We start from the raw sequence: 20850 nt of genomic DNA on the forward strand, positions 1-20850 counted from the left end.
TCCGAACTTGTACCTGCAAGATAACAGGGACAGTTAGTGCGCATCGTGAAGCAGGCTACAAGCGCTTACTTACGTGCTTCCAGGTGCTTCTATTCCTCACGCGGGTTCCATCCTCAACTCTCATCAGCCCGCCATCCGCCATCGCCGGAACCCTGCAAAACAAGAGATATCATTACAAAAGACTTTTAAGACATTTGAAGTGCCCAGAACTTACCGTTCGTGCAGTTAACGACGGACAGCAGTCCTCTGAGGTCAAGAGGCCTGCACCCTTATCCAGTGAAGAAACTGGTTACGGCACCCTGCCCCGAGGCAGATGGAGAGCTCGGCGTTCACTTACCTAAGGTGAGGGTGTTAACCTTTGGGGTTCTACAGGAGAAGAGAAAGGGAAGAGGAGAGAGGCACCCAATAACCCCAGTTCATTAATCCCATATTTTCTGTCTGCAGACATCTTACTCTTCGAGTCAGACATACAGTGCACAGTGGTCCAGCCCAAAGAGCCAACCGTGTGTTACACATCACCTTTGAAGATACGGCATTCACCCAGTCAAGACCGGCGCCTCTGCGGGAATCAGGTGAGCGTTACACCACTATGCCCAGAGCACATTCACAGTGGGCATGAACAATGGTAAACAACTTTCTAATTAATTCCACATCAGAACCGTAAACATTGCAGGCCATGGTATGGCCACTGGACTCCACTCCTAGTTCTGTAGACAGAGAACATTCTTGGTACCTCGATCAATACAAAAACTATGGGGAACAGAGTTTGTAACACCAAGTACTTCAGATATTCATAACCTACTACCCTTTTCCGGAAGCTTCGGAGTGATTTTCTGGCACAAATTAGACAATCATCAGTTAGCATCTTCCGTTGGGTGCAGGCCCAGAAATTAGCATAGTCGTTGACTAGGGCACCATCAATGATATGCAGATCTCATACTCCACGAAGTGAAGATTTGTGGGTTATCTACACTTTACACTTTAAAACCGTGCAATGGCTCATTGCTTTGCTATCAGAAAAACCACTGGTTGATGTGGAGGCCTCTTTTACCTTCTTGCTTGTTTCCTGATAGGTGTAGAGTAACTCGTGAGACAGTTTTGTAGGGTGAGCGTGCTTGGCATAGTAACACAGAATGCCAGGGGTAGAACCAACCATTCCTGAAATTCCATTAAGTAGAGTAGTTTGAAGCCAGTGGACACCAGCCTTGTACTTGGGATGTGGGAAATGGCTGAATTTCACCCCACAGGAAAAGTTAAAGTTTGGGCAAAATCCATCCATACTGGCATTTCAACTATGAAGCAAAATTGCCACTTTTTGTCTGTTGTCTGCATCAACTATTTTTTTGGGTGGATTTGCTCTGTGCTACAAATATAATAATCAATAAGGGGGGGCTGCAAAAGGTTTTGGCAAAAGGTTTTGGTCCCTTAATTTACCAAAATAGTTGGAAAACACAGTAAAAGTGACCACAAACTGACATTTGCTAAAAAATAGTCAAACAAATGATAAATCTGCTCCACCGATAAAGTGAAGTTTGATGCAAATTTCGCTCATTTTGCTCCACCGATAGTAATTTCACCCACCCCTACTTGGAATCAGCCGATACTATGGTCCTATCACCATTTATTGTAGTCATAAACTGTGAATGTAGAATAAGCCATTTGAGTCAAGACATACATGCCACAGCACCACCTGGTAGTGATCACTGGAAGCTCACCTCCAATTTAGCACCATAGGAAAAAAGCATTACGGGTAGGGAAATTAGTTCAGGAGCAAGCCTTTAGCACCAGACCATTGTCTTTTTCTAAGGGGGCAGTGCTATCTCATACAGAACTTCTTTACCCCAAGATAGACACCTCTCAAGGCTGCAGACAACTGCATACCATTTTCACCCTTATTAGGGATCATCAGTGCAGTATAGTCTAACAGCTTGCTGTTGGAGCATTGGGGAATGGGTAGCAAACACCAGCAAGGTTATGGTGGGTTTAAAAATGACTTGGAAAACATGTTTCCACCTGAAATTTAAAAGTGGAATAAGTCATTTGAGCCATGTCACACATGGCACAATGCGAATCAGTAGCCATCATTGGAAGGTGTTTGGACAGTTTTTCTAAAGTCCACCCAGGGGCTTTATAAAACTATACCTTGGGCAATACAGAACCCCCAACCGTTGGTATAATGCTGAACCCTTTGGGATTTTGGTAGCAATGACAGGGCGGCCAGGCTTATTTTAGGAGGGAGGGCTGTAGATAGGCACAACGACCTTGTAGCATACATATGGTCCAAAGAAACAATGATACACTGATGCACTGCAAACATAATGGTTTATTTCATATATAAACAGGAAAAGAGAATTCCTCAGAAAGGTAAGTACTATTATCATTCATAAACACAATTAAAAAAACCAACACAATGCTTATGGTATGCAAACCAAAGTATAAACCTTATTATGAATAGCAGGATGCAGTTCAAGGTGAGTAAAACCTAATGACATTCATTTAGAATGGCAGAATGCTATTCATGAGGAATACAACCACATTAGACCTTTAGAATGACACAATGCAATGCAAGGTAAGGTAAGCAGACCCTAGTGGTAATAACCTACAGTGTTATTCTGTTTCAGGAATACTCTCGTTATACCAACACTGTTACAAGTGAACCTGGCCACTGTATTAGTTATTCTGTTTCGGGAGTATTACACTTACACTACCAAACAGGTAAGCCTCTGGCAACATATGTAACGTATTATTCTCTCAGGAATGGATACAGTTACACCACTATTACTTTTCAGAGCACAGTTCAAAGGTAAGTAAAGAACTTATATAGTTTTTAGAAGGGCAGTCAGCTACTCATGGATAAGTAAGAACTCAGGACACTCATTTAGAATGGCAAGAAGCTATTCAAGGTGAGTAAAACCTTAATGGTCATAAACTCTAACACTATTTCTACTACAGGAATAGTCAGTCATAGCAATTACACTTTTCAGAAGAGTGGAACACAATTCTAAGGTCAGTAAAGAACTTTACATACTTTTCAGAGGGGCAGAATGCAACTCTAGGATAAGTGAGAATTCGGTAAGACTGTTTGCACTTCACGGTAAGCAAAACACAATGTTCCACTTTTAGAATGGCAGCAGCTATTCTAGGTGAGTAAACCCTATTGGTAGACTTTTACACTTATTCAGTTTCAGGAATAATAAATAAATACCAACTCAATTACCTTCTAAAGGAGGGGAACACAAAGGTAAGTAAATAACTTCTTATACTTTTCAAAGGGGCAACAAGAAAGTTAAAGGTAAGCAAGAACTTAGTGACACTTTGTAAAGTAGTCTATTTCAGGAATCAAAGTTACACACTAACACCTTTAAAGGTAAGTACTTTGCAACACTTGTTATATTTCCTAGTCTGAGGCCTTATAGTTGAAAGTTCTTCCGTATTCTAGGGCATGAGTGATCGCAAAGGCAGAAGTGGTACACTAGTGGTCAACAGTAGGCAGGTCCGGATGAGGCTCAGATGCAGGAAAGTCAGAGTTCCAGAGGATATCTCGTCGAGCAAGCAAGTACAGACTTCAAAGTTAGTAGAAAGTGTTCAGCGACTTGGTAGAGGGTTTCCTAGATGTGCTCCAGCGTTAGGCATGGGCGAACTCCCAAATACACAAAACACCCACTCAGCTACACAGGGTCGACACAAGACTTAAAATAGGTACTACCCAAGCCTACACAGTACCTCAGCAGTGCAGAAGAGCTTGCAGACGGACACCTACACGATGTAGCAGCTCAGGACCCGGTCTATGGCTTCTTGGTCATGGTGATGAAAGAACGGATACTGGATGGGAACTTGCAGCAGCAGTTGACAGAAAAGGCTCTCAAACATAGGATTCTTTAGTGCTTCTCGCGGCTCTGTGGATTCTTCAAGGTTAAGTTAAGAGAAAATAATAAGGGAAGCCCAAGGGGCAACCTTGCAACACTGCACAGAAAGCGAATTGTGCTTCCATAGTAAAAGGTAAATGTCCAGAAACTCATAGGAAAGGATATATCCGAAAATACACCATGGAGAGTTGTCAAAATAACACATATAAAAAGAGCAAAAGAAAGGGAGAGTGTGGAAAAAGGTTCACACTCACTTAGGAACATGGAAAAAGAATCCACAAGTACAGCAGCATGTTAGACCCACCCCATCAGTACAATGGGCGAGAGCTCAGTGGGGGATTTATTTGATCAGAAAATCAATATGAGTAATCTACTTTTCTGCCTGATTTGGGAACTGGAAGAAGAGGGTCAACATATGTGTATGTTATGTATTTCATACATTTGTAAAAGTACAAACATGTAATTTAGTTGTTCACTTTATTCATACTTTATGTACTGTGGTTTAAACAAATAAAATGCATATGTCTAGTGCAAGCTGCATTGTGCATTTCCATCCACAAACATCAAGATGCATTTGATGTTACCATATGCTTGTGTGGGTTTATTGTCTTTACAAATGGTAAAATAAATGATTATTTAAACTAAAGATGTTGTGTTTGCTCTAGGCTACTTTTAGAAATGACTTACCTTGGCTAAACTGCTCTGTTTTTCTTTCAGTCTTTCTTGTGTGACTTTCAGTGCTTCCAGAGCTTCTGCCACGCGACATTGCTTTGGTTCGACCGTCTGCATAAGAACGCACACTTAACTTTATCAATGTAGCTGTTCACAATATGTCAGGACATTAATACAGTAAATATGTCATCAGTTGCACCGTTTATCATGGAAACCTCCTCACTTAAATGTTTCTATTCTTTTTTTAATTTTTTAATTTATTGTGCACTAGTCAATTTGACTTAACACATTTCAGCGAATAATAAAACAATATACAGTCCAATTTTTTTTTACATATTCTGAATATAGTAGCAACAAGAATCCTAAGTAAAAAACAGGAAAAGAAGAATTCAAATCACTAGTAACAATTCAATCTAAAACTAACTTCAGTTCCCTTAAACACCTTCCAACCTCAATTGATAACGCCGACTCATTCCCAGAAGATAGTCTAGCCCAAAAATCCTTGGAATTGATATAGGACTCATCATGAACAAATCTATTAAAATGTCCAGCCCTAATACTCCAGGTCCCAGAGCAACTAGATAACGAATGCTTGATAGTCTGGAGTTCGTTACTAGGTCACCTATCACAGATAGGTAAAGTCCCCCCTTCCTTATCTCTAATAGCTAGTAATTCTAAGGTGGGAAGTAAATTTAAACGAAATCTCAAGAAAGTTGACCTAAACCGAGGATTTGGGGACTTCTTTAAATAAGTCGGCAAGGTTGAAAGATGTTTATCTAATACTGTCAGAGAGGCTGATCTTTTTGTTTTTCGCATATCATCAATGGTGTCTATCCAATCATTCAATTTCATTTTTTCTTTTACTTTTAAAGGGTTCTGTAAAAGGAACTCAGCGTCGCAGTCACAGCCAGACAAGAGATCTAAACATTTTTGCCCCAATCTACATAAGAAGACATTGTTCCCTAGTTGTTACTCTATAGCAGTTTCCTCAAATAAGGAATTCTTTGGAGGATCTAAGATTATTCTGTAAAGAGTCAGCCACTTCCATTCTAGCCATGATCTAAGTGACGAGAGTCCAAGTTCATAGCGCAAACTAACAATTGGAACACAATATGGAAGACCTAAAGTGCGTTTCCAGATCCAGATCCTAGACTCTATTACATCCCAATCTATCTCCAAGCCTATATTGCTATAATCCAATCCATAAGAATCCATAAGAATCCTATAAGTGGGAGAATAGAGAATTTGCCGAATTTAGAATTGATTTTTTTCATCTGAGCACATAATTTCACTACTTTTAGATCAATGGATGACACCAAATTACTCTTTGTAGGAAAAGATCTTCATACAACTCCCAGATATGTTAATTCTGAAACAACCTCTACCGGACACTGATCTAACTTCCAAGCAAAATTCTTTACTATTTTGTTTGGTCTCTTAAAGAATAGGATCTTAGATTTTGAAGGGTTAATATTTAGTTTATTGCTCCTTGCATAGGATTCTAAAGCGGTTAGCAGTCGTTGTAGCCCCACTTCGGAATAATCCAGGACTACTATGTCATCCGCATAAGCTAACCAATTTATTTTAATGTTACCGATATATGGAGATATTAAACCAATATCATGCAACCAATTAGTCAGATCCGCTATAAAGAGGATGAAAAGCAAAGGAGCAAGTAAACAACCTTGTCGTACCCCTCTAGTTATCCTAATTGGATTAGAGAGTAAACCCGATCTACCTAATCTGACCCGCATATAGTTATTAGAATGCAACTCTCTCAGTATAGAAAGTAAGCCAGGAGGGATTCCCCAGGCATCAAGTTTTTTTCCAAAGTAAATTCCTATCGACTAAATCAAAAGCCTGGGAAAGGTCAATCCAGGTTCCAAAAAGGGTAGGGCCACCCTTGGTAAATGACTTTACAGCCAGGCAATTTAGAACAAGCCCATTCAATGAAGTAGATAGACCTTTCCTAAAACCAGAGTGCTGCTTTGGGAGAATTCCCTTTGTTTTAGCCCAGGCTTCCAATTCCCCTAAAATGATGCCCAAAAAGATTTTACTATCTGCATCTAACAAAGAGATAGGGCGGTAATTAGAGGCCAGAGACCTATCACCCTTTTTGTAGATGGGTACGACTATGGAATGTTTCCAGGAGTCTAGAAATCTCTTCTGTATAATGACATTATCAAAGAGTATTTTTAGGACCTTCGCCCAGGTGATTGAATCCATTTTCAAAATCGAATTACTCAAACCATTCTATTCTTCAACCATTTATGGTCACATTAGCAGTTTGCAGCTTTGCAGAGTATCGCCATTGCCAATCAACAAATAGGTGTTGCCCAACCTACCGTGTGAAAATGTATTGACTAATCTAGAAAGGTGTTTTTTTTCTCAAACAAATATGTTTTTTTATAAAACATCTTCCTCAAAAAATCCCCCTCAACTAAATCATGATTGAATTTTGAAACAATATGGGTGAGCTGCAGATGTTGCGGGAGGTGGGTGGGTCGCCCCGAAATTAAATAAAAAAATAAATATAAATACCAATGTACAACCTTAAATATTCTGTCAGCAGGGATGGCTGCCTTAGGGTGAGATACTTTTTCATGCTTGGTGTACTACCCAGCATAAAACATTACATGTGTAGTTCCCTTATTCGTACTCCATGGTGGCCATTTTGGTTTGTCTTTTTTTTTAAAGTTAAGTTGAGAAGTGAAAACCGTTGCATTTCTTAACTTAAAAATACCAACTAGTAGCATCCTGGTAAAATTGTCCGGATGCTAATAGCAATAAACCCTTTATGGGGGGGGCTGGCTTGACCGCAGCAGGAAACCCCCGGCTAACGCTAAAACCCTCGCTTCACTCGGGCTTCTAAATGGTCCTGGCATCACCTAGCTTGGTAAAGCCCTGCCTATCCGAGTTCATTGCATAATAAAAATTCTGTGATAAAATTAATTCAGAGTCCATTAACATAGCGAGAGATCATAGATATAAATCACCTAAACCATCACATAAATGTATTAATGCAGTAATCAAGATACAAAATCTCAACAGTACTGAGATAGTCTTAAATGCAATGTAGTACATTACTCAATCACATGACTCAATCACATTCTGCCTATTCATTTCGGAGCTAATATTAGAGTGTATCAACTTCTTTAAGAAAATGTTGTACAAAGGCTGAAATAGCTAAAATCCTGTGAATAGATTTATTTTATGGCCGCGATTGTCAGGTGTACTTTTGCCACTTAGTATACACAGTCCAAAACTGTGGCATACAAGGAATGTGGTATTGTGGACAAAGTGAGACAAATGTAAACAACAAATAGGGAAATGCAAATAAGTGTAAATAGGGACAAGCATTGAACAGGTGTTCCAAAGTCTCCACACAATTATTTTCCCTGCAGAACCTGCAGGTTCGCATATGTCTGGGAAACTTCTGCCAAGCTCCAAAAACCTCCCATTTAGGGAGGAGATTGAATCTTAGTTTCATAAAATACAGTCTGGCCTTTCTATTCAGGAATTGTATTAGGAAAGGAAATATTTGGTCCAGGTTTTTTTCCAAAGAAGTACAATGGGCCTCATTACAAGTTTGGTGGTATTCCGGCAGGATCCCACCAAACTGTATTACCTTTTCCAGCACCTGGTCTGGAATTACCGGCAGATTACAGATGCCAGTAAGGGCATGTTAATCCCCATTCCATGAAGTCGCATGGGACGCCATAAGTGGATTGCTGGTACTACCGGCAACGATAATACCCGTGACAATAATACCAACAGTTTTTTGCTGGTAGTGTGCATGAGTTACCTTCGGCTCTTGGCTGGATGTAAATCAGGCACCCCACCGGAAGACCTATAAAGAAGCCCATATTAATGCCTAAATAGTTTATATGTTTTTGCAGACTCTATAGTCATAATCCAGTTTGCTTTCTATATATTTGTTTTAATGGACAAATGATTTTCATGGAGATAATGTAGTGGAATATCCAGTTTCTCTAAGATTAAGTTGCAGATAGAAATCCATTTATTCAAAACAGAATACAATAGATTACTCATACATTAACTCAAGCTGCAGAATGAAGAAAATGGAGGTGTGATTATTTTGATGTATATGTACTTATTTCAAATATGAGTTTAGATCAGGAAGGCTCCATTGTAAACATAATTAAAATGTACACTTAAATCTACCACCCGCCCAGTGTGTTTGGCTGGCCAAGTTACATCCCATTTATGTGAGTATATAAATGTGGGGCCATTTCAATATGGCTGCTTTATTAAGGAGGATGCTGACCAAGCAGCAAATGAACACACCCTGAGGCATGACTGATGCACGCTATGAGCACATTTCTGAACGTCGTTTTCTTTAAAAGGGTATTGACTGCCCACCTTAGTTATGTCTTCAGGATTTCCTGGAGCACAACAAACAATTAAGAGAACATAATGCATTGTAACCACGTGTGTCTGTGAATGGGATAAGCAGAACAGAAGGTAATAGCGGGGAGGGGTAGGATTCATTGTCACCTTTGAATCTGTATGTATCTATAGCAACATTTAGAAAAGGAATCAAGAAACTGCTATTCAAATAAAAAAGTTCTCACATTGCCTATTTCTCCGTCATCGGATTTAAATTCTCTCTGACTATTTGGGTTTTATGGCTGCGCTATACAAATAAATAAAGCAAAGTAATCAAGCGCAGGTGCTATTTTGGTTCTTGAATAGGGAAAATACTCAGCTCATTCCTGTGTTTTTTAGCTATGTATGTATGTATGTATGCATGTATGGGACTCAAAGCGCGAACCGTGCTGGGAAGCAACTGAGCTGTGTACAGAGGGGATGCACCCAGGGGGCTACAGGTAGGGGGCAGGAGTTTCTTTTGTTTGTGAGTCTTATTTTTAGACAATTTGTGAGTTCATCCTTTTTCACAAGAAGACCATTGAGCGCATTGTTTGCACAAGACTAGTAGAGAGTAGCATACGCTGGGCATACAGGCACTAGGAAGAGATTAACAAGTGAGTAAGCGCTGTTGTACTCTGTAGTTAAATGTCAAGCAGCAAGATGTGGCTTACACTGGTTTAAGTGTTTTATGTATTTATATACAGGAGGAACAATGCTCTCTTGATCACAAAACAATCTACATCTGATACGAAATCAGATCTGACGGTAAGCAGTGAGCTTCATACTCTGGGGTGAGTTTGAGGGACATTCTGGCCAAGTTGTAGAGGGGAGTAAATGCAACAGTCACCCTGGACATACATAGATTAAGAACAACATTGGACATTTTTAAGCGCAGGTATGCGGCACGGCCACCTGTACTCAGGATGTGACCATGATGGGTGAAGTGCTAGATTGGAGGTAGAGGAAGTGAGGGACAGAGGCAGGTTAGAGGTGACGGAAAAATGTTAGCTAGCAGGCAGATGGTGGTTAGGTTAAGAGGGTAACATGAGAGGTGAGAAGATAGGCTTTTAGTTTGGTTTTGAACAAATCTGTGTGGACTGTTTCTCGGATGTCTGGGGGAAGAGAATTCCATGGAGTAAGAAGAGAGAAAGAGCAGAAGCGAGAGGAAGCAAAGGGAAGGCAAGGAGCCACAAGGGAAGTCGAGGAGGCAGAGCAGAGATTACAAGAAGGCTTGAAGAGTAGGATCGAGGAGGATAGATACAGTGGTGCCTTACCATGAATAGATTTGTGAACCAGGAGAAGAAAATTAAAACTGGCCCCGTTTTGCATCATCAGCCCTCCTGTATGGTGGCGATACGTGGGAGTTGGTGTGAAGGGAGAGAGTTCAAAGAGAATGCTGGTAGTGAAGTTAATGATCTTGTCGAGAAGACAGAAAGCATAGTTGGGGAGACCAAAGAGGATGTTGGCACAGCTGTCCAGTTAAGAGAAGACAAGAGTGGTTAGGAGATGCTTGGCATTGTTGAAAGGAAGGAGGTGCCTGACTTTTCAAAAATTTAGGAGGTTGAGGCGAGCTGCTGTTTCAGTTTTAAAGATGAAAGTAGTGAAGGTGTGAGAAGGGTCATAGATGACACTGATGGTTCTAGCTGAAGAAGAGTACGAGAGAGTGTCAGGTGGGAACTGGATAGGCAGAGGAAGAAATAAGAGGGAGCTTTTGTAAAAGAGCACCTCCGTTTTGGTAGAGTCTAACATCAGAGAGTGCAAAGCCATCCAATATTTAATGGCAGAAAAACAAATGGAAAATTTGATAGAGACATCAGAGGAGAATTCATGAAAAGAGAAGTTGATTTGGGTGTCAATCTGCAAAGAGTTGGTACGAGGACCCAAAGGAGAAGATTAGTGCCCCAAGAGCAGAGGTATAGAGTCTAAAGAGAAGCAGACCCAAGCCAGAGCCTTGTGGAACACCTTCATTTAGAGGAGTGAGTTGAGAGGTATTGTTACTCCAGGAGACAGAGAACTGGTGAGGTGCAAGGTAGGATTTAATCCAGTCAAGGGCTTGATTACGAATCCCAAGAAGACAGAGTATGCACAAGATCAAAGTGATTGACGGTGTCAAAGGCAGCAGACAAGTCAAGGAGAATTAGGATAGAGGATAGGTTGGAGTGCTTAGCAGAGGCAATGAAGTTGGACACATTTATGAGAGCAGTTTCCATGGAGTGACAGGAGTGGAAACCTGCTTGTAAGGGTCTCAAAGGATGTGGACGTCTAAGAAATTGGTAAAACGGTTGAACACAACCCTTTTGAGCACTTTAGAGTAGTGTGGAAGGAGAGGCACTGGTGACCAAACACTTGCTTTTGTGGGAGAGGGATGACCATGGCTGTTTTGAAAACAGTGGGAAAGCAAGCGAAGTGGAAGGACAGGCTGAAGAGTTTAGCAAGATGTGAGGCCACTAAAGGGGCAATAGGTTTGACTAGCTGAGGAGCAACAGGGTCTGATGGGGCACAAGAGGGGTTAGCCATCATCAGAAGAGATAGCACTTTGTCAGTATTAGTGTGACTAAAGTGGTAAATCGAGGCAGAGGATGATGGTAGAGTAGGTAAAATGTAGGCGGAGGGAGTGTGGAAGGTCCGGAGAGGCTGTAATTTTGGAATTTTCTGCAGTATAGTGTTCAGCTAGGTCATTAGCTGTGAGAGTGGAGTTGATTGTCTTAGGAGGAGTGTCACGCCCCTACGTTCCATGAACACATCTCACAATACAGCTCCCACTATCTCCACCAAAATACATGCCAAAACACACTCTCCCCTGCAGACCTGCCGGCAAGGAATGGGACAAGGTCAACGACGCCGGTTCTTGCCATCTCAGCGTTGGTTTCCATTCCGGCGGTGGCAGTTGCCATGGAGACGCGCCACGGGCATTCTACAACGTCTCCGTTGCCGGCACCTGAGAGCTCCTCCGTCAGCACGTTCGATCACGTGACGGATGATGAGAGTCATGTGATCATTAGTCAGCGTTCAAAAGGGACGTGCTGACTGCCCTTCAGCGCTTCACAGCTGATCCTGTTGGGCGCATTACGGACTACGGATTCAGATTACTACCACTGACCTCGGATTGATTTTGGACTCTGATTTTGGCTTCTTCCTTCACAGTACCTTGTTTGGAACTATTCTCTACTGGATTCGACCACATTTCTGTCCCTGGATTGCTATTTGGATTGCCCTTTTGTTATGAACTATGTTCTTGGATTACGCACTTTTCAACTGATTGACTTACGTTTTCTGGCTTCTACGTAAGGTGGTGATTTCATTCATACTAAGTGCTTTACCAACCTTTCATCTGGTCGTCACCCTTGCCGGCTGCCTCTGACAAACATCTTTACACCATTATTAAGTCCCGACCAACTCCTAAGGGTAAGCCTTATTCTAGACTTATTACACATTCATATACAAGTCTGGGGTTCTGTGTTTATGACCTAACTTCGTGTTTGCCTTACAGTGGTCATAGGGGGCACCTTCCGGCATCTTCAGGCATTCCTGGTTGCGTCTGACGACGATCACCACCTGTGGCCTCAAGGACTGCTCGGGCAGTAATTTCTTGTTTGCTCGAGTGGTACTTGGGGACGGAGGTTTCATCGGCTACACGACCATCAAGTCTTGACAGACTGTGAAGCCATTTTTTTGGTCGTCCAGACGATGGAACCTGCTGCCGGGGACCCTGTGGCTGCTCTAATGCAAGCTGTTGCATCCCTTAGAACCGAAGTAGCGGCTGCCACAACCGCGATACATCATCGCTTAGATAATATCCAAAGTACCCGCAACCCTTTACCGGCAGATGCTGAGTTTGGTGATCAGGCAACACCACCACCGGTTCCCTCTGTACCTCCTACACCACCTACTCCCATGGTGTTACCTACTCAGTTTCCATTGGCACCTCCTGAGAAGTTTCAGGGTGATCCTAGAAAATATCGCACTTTTATTAATCAGTGTAAACTTCATTTTCTTTGCCGACCACTGGTGTTCCATGATTCCACCACAAAAGCTGCCTTTTTGTTATCCCATTTGACCGGGGTTGCAGATACCTGGGCTAATCCTTTTCTTGAGAACAACCACCCAGTCCTTTACGATTTCGATCTTCTGGTGAGCAAGTTGGCCAAAGTATTCGATACCAGGTACAAAGCCCAGTCGCGGGATCTGGAGCTCCTAGAACTATCACAAGGCAGACAAACCTTAATAGAATACATCACACGCTTTAACCAATTGTCAGCTGAGACTTCATGGCCTGAAAACAAGAAAGCTGTGGTATTTTACAAAGGTCTGTGTAACACTATGCAGGACGCCCTTTCTGTCATTCCTTCCCTTCCTGATGCATATCCCGAACTAGTAGACCTAACTCTTCAGGTAGACGCTCGGAAGACCGAACGTCTGGCGGAATCTGGTTTTTCAGGTAAACCCTTACCCTCTCCACCGGATGGTGCAAGTGAACCCATGCAAATAGGTGGTCTACGAAGTCCCATCACTCAGACCGAAAGGGAGCGTCGGAGAACCGACAATGCATGCTTCTACTGTGGACTCAGTGGTCACTTCGTCAAAGAGTGTCCCAGACGCCCGAAGAACAAGTCTTCGGGTTTTCGGAAAGCTCGTTCTTGAGTATGGGGGACAAGACGAGCTCGATTCACCACAACCCCAGGGTTCCTACTTTCGGCCCAGTAAGACCAGTGGTCGTTCAAGCAGTGCATCATCCTGATAGGGAGTGTTCACACACAGTACATATAGTTATTGATTCAGGGGCTACTGGTTGTTTTATTGATATACCCCTGGCCAAAGCATTGAACCTTCCACTAGTGACCAAGACACATCCCGAACCAGTCCAAACTGTGGACGGGTCCTCTCTCATTTCTGGTCCGATTAAACAACAGCCCGCCCAGATGGACGTGATTATTCAGGGTAACCATAAAGAACAGTTGTCCTTTGATTTGATATCCACACCACAGTTTGGAATAATCCTAGGCCTTCCCTGGTTAAAGAAGCATAACCTACTCATCGACTGGGGTACGGGGCAGGTTTCTTTTGAATCAGACATTGCCAACACTTTTGTTTACTGGAAGATGATTTCAACAACCCTGCAAGTGCACTTGGGGCCCTACACTTAGCCCTTGTAGGGGAGAATGACCCACCCGAAACAACCCACACGGTGGGAGCCACTTTGTCAGGAGTACCCCCAGAATACCATGATTTCTATTCGGTTTTTGATAAAACATCTGCCGAGATACTGCCCCCTCACAGACCGTATGATTGTTCTATTGACCTAATTGATGGGGCATCACTTCCCAAAGGACGCATATATTCACTATCACCATCTGAAGAAACGTCCCTTAAAGAATACATCCGCCACGCCCTACAGTTAGGACATATCAGGCCTTCTTCATCACCCGTGGCCAGCCCCATTTTTTTTGACCCGAAAAAAGAAGGCGATCTCCACCCCTGTGTAGATTACAGACGCCTGAATGCGATTACCATAAAGAACCGTTACCCTATTCCACTCATCTCTACCCTGTTAGACAAGTTGACCAATGCCTCCATCTATACCAAACTAGATCTGCGGGGGGCATACAATTTAGTCCGCATGCGACCTGGGGATGAGTGGAAGACTGCTTTCTGCTCTCGGCAAGGATTGTATGAATACATGGTGATGCCTTTTGGCCTCTGTAATGCCCCTGCCATTTTCCAACGATTGGTAAACGATATATTTAGTGATATTCTGGATGTTTATGTCGTGGCGTACCTGGACGACATACTGATATTCTCCCAAACATTGGCCGAACATGTCATTCATGTCAGAGAGGTACTCACAAGACTCAGGAAGAACTCACTATACGCTAAACCTGAGAAATGTCTGTTTCATACAGCTGAAGTTGAATTCCTGGGTTTCCATATTTCACCTGGGGGGCTAACAATGAACCGATCCAAAGTCCAGGCTATCACAAATTGGCCAGTACCTGTTACATTGAAACAATTGCAATCCTTTCTAGGGTTCGCAAATTTTTACCGGAGGTTCATTGCGAATTTTTCCTCCATTGTGGCACCATTAACCGCATTGACCAGTCCTGCAGCACCATTTATCTGGACCGATGCACATCAAGCAGCCCTCGACTCCCTTAAAACCTTGTTCACCACGGCCCCAGTCCTGCAGCATCCTGACCCAGAGCTTCCGTATATCGTAGAAGCAGATGCTTCTTCCTTTGCCTTAGGGGCCGTCCTATCTCAGCCTTGTCCTACCACCGGAGCACTACACCCGGTGGCCTACCATTCCAGGAAATTCACACCGACCGAAACTCACTACACAGTCACTGAAAAAGAGCTCCTGGCCATCAGAGACGCATTGTTGGTCTGGAGACACCACCTTCTGGGGGCAAGACATCAGACTATCGTCTATACAGACCATAAAAACTTACAGGACCTAGCGTCTCTGAAATGCGCCAATAGTAGACAAGTTCGTTGGCACCTCTTTTTTGCTGCATACGATTTCCTTGTCAAACACAGACCGGGCTTGTCACATGGTAAAGCGGATGCTCTGTCCCGTTCACCTGGGGGAATACCTCTCCCTTCATATCCCGAAACTCTCTTAGGTAAAGGCCATGTTGTTTGTACCTGTACTCCATCTCCTCCTATGATTACGGCTATACGCCAATGGGTTATACAACATCCCCAAGTATTGGATGATTGGGATACCGTTATGCAGGATGGGTTGCCTTTTGTTCAAGGAAAACTGTTCCTCCCCACCAGTGACTCTCGCAACCAGGCCTTAGAGTGGTCCCACAATGCTACTATCAATGGCCACCCAAGTCAGCGACGTACTCTAGAGTTGTTGAAACGCTGGTGCTGGTGGCCATCGATGCGGCGAGACGTGGAGACATATGTTAACACCTGCTCTATATGCGCACAATGCAAGACTCGGAAGGGTCGTCCACTAGGATTGCTACAACCATTGCCCATACCCCCAAAACCATGGCATACGGTATCCATGGACCTGATAACTGATCTACCACGAATACAAGGCTATGACACGATTTGGGTGGTAGTAGACTCATACACAAAAATGGCCCGTTTTTTACCATGTAAAGGCATTCCTTCTGCTCCCTCATTGGCTCGTATGTTTTTTGAATCTGTTTTCTGTCTGTTCGGTTTGCCGAGTGTCATTGTGTCAGACAGGGGGTCTCAGTTCACCTCACGTTTCTGGTTGGCTCTTACCAAACTACTAGGTATAGATGCCCATTTTTCTTCAGCTTACCATCCAGAAAGCGACGGCCAAACAGAGAGTAAACCAGGTCTTGGAACAGTACTTGAGGTGCTTAACTTTGCAATTCCAGAATACCTGGCTTGAGTCTCTTCATTTTGTGGAATTTGCATATAACAACGCCCTGCACTCGTCCACTGGGTTTTCTCTGTTTTTTTCGCTCTATGGCCAACATCCACGTACTTTACCCTTTTCTGTTTCGAATCCTGCCAGTGCCCCTGTATTAAGTACCAGTACCCCTGCGGCAAATGACTGTGTCAGAGATCTCGCATCCGTCGATGCTCAAACCCTTGTCCATCTCCAGGAGGCCCAGGTGTCTATGAGTACTGCCGCTAACAGAAAAAGGAAAGAGGCCCCGTCATATAAGCAAGGCGACCGGGTATGGTTGTCTACACGGCATCTCCATATACCGGGTGTCGTAAACTGCTGCCTCGTTTTGTCGGCCCGTATAGGGTTTCCAAGGTCCTGAACCCGGTGGTCTATAGAATCGCCGTCCCCGCTTCATCGAAATTACACCCTGTTTTTCACACATCTCTCCTCAAGCCTTGTCCTGATGATACACGCATTGCTCCCGCTCCTGGTCCTGTCCCTGTGATTTCCCAGGAGGATTATGAAGTTAGCGCTATTCTGGGATCCCGGGTTGTTAGAGGGAGGTTACAATACTTGGTGGACTGGTTGGGTTATGGTCCTGAGGAGAGGTCCTGGGTCCCATCGTCTGATGTACATGCCCCGTTATTGGTATCCAGGTTCCATCGGGAGAACCCTTCTAGCCCACAGGGTCGTGGGCCTTTGAGGGGGGGCCCTGTCACGCCCCTACGTTCCATGAACACATCTCACAATACAGCTCCCACTATCTCCACCAAAATACATGCCAAAACACACTCTCCCCTGCAGACCTGCCGGCAAGGAATGGGACAAGGTCAACGACGCCGGTTCTTGCCATCTCAGCGTTGGTTTCCATTCCGGCAGTGGCAGTTGCCATGGAGACGCGCCACGGGCATTCTACAATGTCTCCGTTGCCGGCACCTGAGAGCTCCTCCTTCAGCACGTTCGATCACGTGACGGATGATGAGAGTCATGTGATCATTAGTCAGCGTTCAAAAGGGACGCGCTGACTGCCCTTCAGCGCTTCACAGCTGATCCTGTTGGGCGCATTACGGACTACGGATTCAGATTACTACCACTGACCTCGGATTGATTTTGGACTCCGATTTTGGCTTCTTCCTTCACGGTACCTTGTTTGGAACTATTCTCTACTGGATTCGACCACATTTCCGTCCCTGGATTGCTATTTGGATTGCCCTTTTGTTATGAACTATGTTCTTGGATTACGCACTTTTCAACTGATTGACTTATGTTTTCTGGCTTCTACGTAAGGTGGTGATTTCATTCATACTAAGTGCTTTACCAACCTGTCATCTGGTCGTCACCCTTGCCGGCTGCCTCCGACAAACATCTTTACACCATTATTAAGTCCCGACCAACTCCTAAGGGTAAGCCTTATTCTAGACTTATTACACATTCATATACAAGTCTGGGGTTCTGTGTTTATGACCTAACTTCGTGTTTGCCTTACAGTGGTCATAGGGGGCACCTTCCGGCATCTTCAGGCATTCCTGGTTGCGGCTGACGAAGATCACCACCTGTGGCCTTAAGGACTGCTCGGGCAGTAATTTCTTGTTTGCTCGAGTGGTACTTGGGGACGGAGGTTTCATCGGCTACACGACCATCAAGTCTTGACAAGGAGTGAGGAGTGAGTTTAGGATGCCCTGTAACAGGCGGGGATGGTTGGAGTGGAGTGAGTATCAATGATGGTTAGGTAGAATTCCCCTTTTGCGCTAACAAGAGTGGCCTTGAGAGAGTTCAGGGCAGAGAGGTAGATATATGATATGATATGATAGGTTATTTATAACGTGCTTAATACACAGAGGTTTCTAAGCGCGGACCCGGGTATCGAACCTGGTTTGCTCCGGGTCGTGTTGTTTCCAAGGCGAGCCCGGTGCCCCTGAGCTATCCTACCAAGACTTGCAAGTCCTGATGCGAGTGGGCATGCCTCCATTGCGCAGCACCCAACGGTATGTCTTTCCGGAGAGAGCCTTTGAATGGGGTGACCCATGGTTGAGGATGCTGAGACTTAGAGGTGAAAGTAAGCGGTGGAAAGTGACTGGGGAATGAGTTCTATTGTATGGATTGGAAGCTGGAGTTGGTGAAAAAGGCATCAGGTGTGAAGGGAGAGAGTGAGATTTGTAGGTCGGAGAGAAAGGGAGGAATGGCAGAAGGTTTACATTTTCTTTTAGTAATTGGTGAAGCAAGTGGTGAGGAAAAGTCAGAGGGTGGATAGGAGATGGTGGTGGAAACAATTTCGTTATAAGATATGGACGGTTTGACAGTAGTGTTAGTGGTGGAGGGAGATGTGGAGATCAATAGGAGATCCAAAGAGTTACCCCCTAGGTGGGTAGGTAAGTAATGGATAGAGTGGAGAGTGTAGTCACTAAGAAAAGACTGAAGTTCAGATTTCTGAGAAGTGGTTGGAGAGGGAAGGGTAAAGTCAACTAAGAGAATGAGTTGTGAAGATATGTCAGAAATATCAATTGACACATCGCATAAAGGGATACAATTTGTTTTATATTGTTGGTAGATGTAGTGTATAATTGCCTGCGTTCCGTTTATGTGAGGGTTACAAGATTAAATGGTCCAGAGGAACGTGGGGTGGCATTTGGAATATGACAACGAATCCCATTGAAACAAGCGTAGAATGATAGATGCCCAAATGTCATTGTTTTTCATTTTGTTGAATATAATTGGGTTGTGACTGTATTTACACCGTGAATCAGATGTATGTATTTGTGCATTTTTGTTGAATTTAGTGATGTTTCAATGGCTTAATTTTAGCAGTTCAAAAGGTGCATTTAGTGAGCTTGTTTGGTACTAACTCAGCAAAATACAATATTTTTTGCCTGTGAAAGAAATTAAGATCATACATTCTACATAGCAACCTTTAAAGCAGAGACTTTTTCGTTTGAGCTTAATCAAAGAGTCCATGGCGACCTCCAGCCCGGAAGAGAGGAAGTGAAAATCTGTGAAACCAACATCCCTACCAGGTCGACAAGAGAGCAGCCACTTAGCTAAGGCAATAATAATTATTATTATTATTATTAGAAGTGCAGGAGACACTTGAAATCACAAAGGCTGTGAATGACTTTCATGCAGTGTCAGATTGGCCCCTCGTCCCTAGGGAGTGGGGGCCGGTTTCTGGCCATGCCTGGGCTGGTTTGGAAGGGAACAAAATGGAGAGAAAAAAAATATATATTTTTTTTAAATCTTTTTTTTTCATAAAGCCTTTCATCCTTTTTAGGTCAAGAAAAGAGTACCAACACAGATTGGGTGATATTGTATGCATATTTGTTCTATACAAAAGAGCTTAACCGTAAGTGTTATACAATAACATATTATCATTTGGCCTTGAACGTCTGCTTGTATTAACAGTAATTTAGTGTACTTAGGAACAATGCTATTTGATGCCACTCTTGTTTTGTCAATGGGTGAAAGGTTGTGTTTCATCGCTTACCGGGATGTCACTTTGGGCTGGGGTCTAATGACATCACTTCCGGTGATGTCATCAGAGGTCAAGGGTCGTGAGGCGAGGGGTGGCCCACTTTTTCGAGGCAAGGGGTGGGCCACTTTTCTTTGGGTGACCGGGCCTATTTCTTGTCCCAGCCCGACCCTGCTTTCATGTGATCGCCAGAAGGGAAGAGAGGGAAGGACTGGCAGACTGTGGAAGCAGGAATTCTTAGGTTTATCTTGGGCATACTTTTATTGGATAATAAACGCTTTTGAACTGCTCTTTCTGAGTCTTAAGCTGTCTGTTGATCTCTCCACAAAATCTCTACTTTAAGAAATTAACCCATCATAAGGTTGACCAGTATTCAAAGGCTCCACCTGTGTATCCATACGATTGAGCAGTCATTAGTGGAATAAAATGCCTTTTGTTCCCTAATGACGGAAAAGGAGAGATGAGCTTACTTAACCTTTCCCATCAATCTTCTTTGTGTTTTAACATTCTGAAATCTGTCAGTATAGCCTTACTTAGAATGTTCTTGGGAACAACTGACGTCCCAAACTCATGCGTTCATAATTAGACATAAAACCAAGAATGGTGCATTGTGTATTGCTTCACTCACTAGCAATCATAGATGTATGTACACATCCATCTAAAGGGCAGCTTGTTGTGGTTATGTCCCTGGTTGGGTGGAAGAGGACGACATTTAAATCAATTCCACACATGCAGCGAATGGCGCTAGATCCAATGCCTGGACACTGTAGAGAAGGGTATAAACAGATACATTCAAAGGAATAATCTGATCACTGCATAGGGCTGTTTCTAAATGTAAAACCTGAACGCCTCTCCATTGATTATCATGGGTATATTGTTTCAATGTTACACAAACAAAAATTACAAAGCAAGATCAAATGAGAATCGATTTCATAACATGTACACTGGATCCACGACGCAAGCCCCCACAGCCGGGCACATACAGATACAAACAGTCCATACCTAGACTCATTTATATAACCATCCATGCTTTCCAAGAAACCCATAGGTGACATAGAAAGGAGTCACACCATGGAAAG

The 20850-nt window shown here is 43.4% G+C and overlaps 1 protein-coding gene across 1 annotated transcript in view; it reads right to left on the minus strand.

The window, feature by feature from the left end:
- Positions 1–20850, minus strand: part of DNAH14 (dynein axonemal heavy chain 14) — a 2000441-nt gene that overhangs the window by 672819 nt on the left and 1306772 nt on the right. Inside the window, exon 64 of the mRNA XM_069608705.1 lies at positions 4554–4649. Within this exon, the coding sequence (XP_069464806.1) occupies positions 4554–4649 (96 nt within the window). The remainder of the gene's footprint in view (positions 1–4553; positions 4650–20850) is intronic.

Source organism: Ambystoma mexicanum, chromosome 4q, assembly GCF_040938575.1.
Source record: "Ambystoma mexicanum isolate Mex_15411 chromosome 4q, UKY_AmexF1_1, whole genome shotgun sequence".
Taxonomy (NCBI): Eukaryota; Metazoa; Chordata; class Amphibia; order Caudata; family Ambystomatidae; genus Ambystoma; species Ambystoma mexicanum.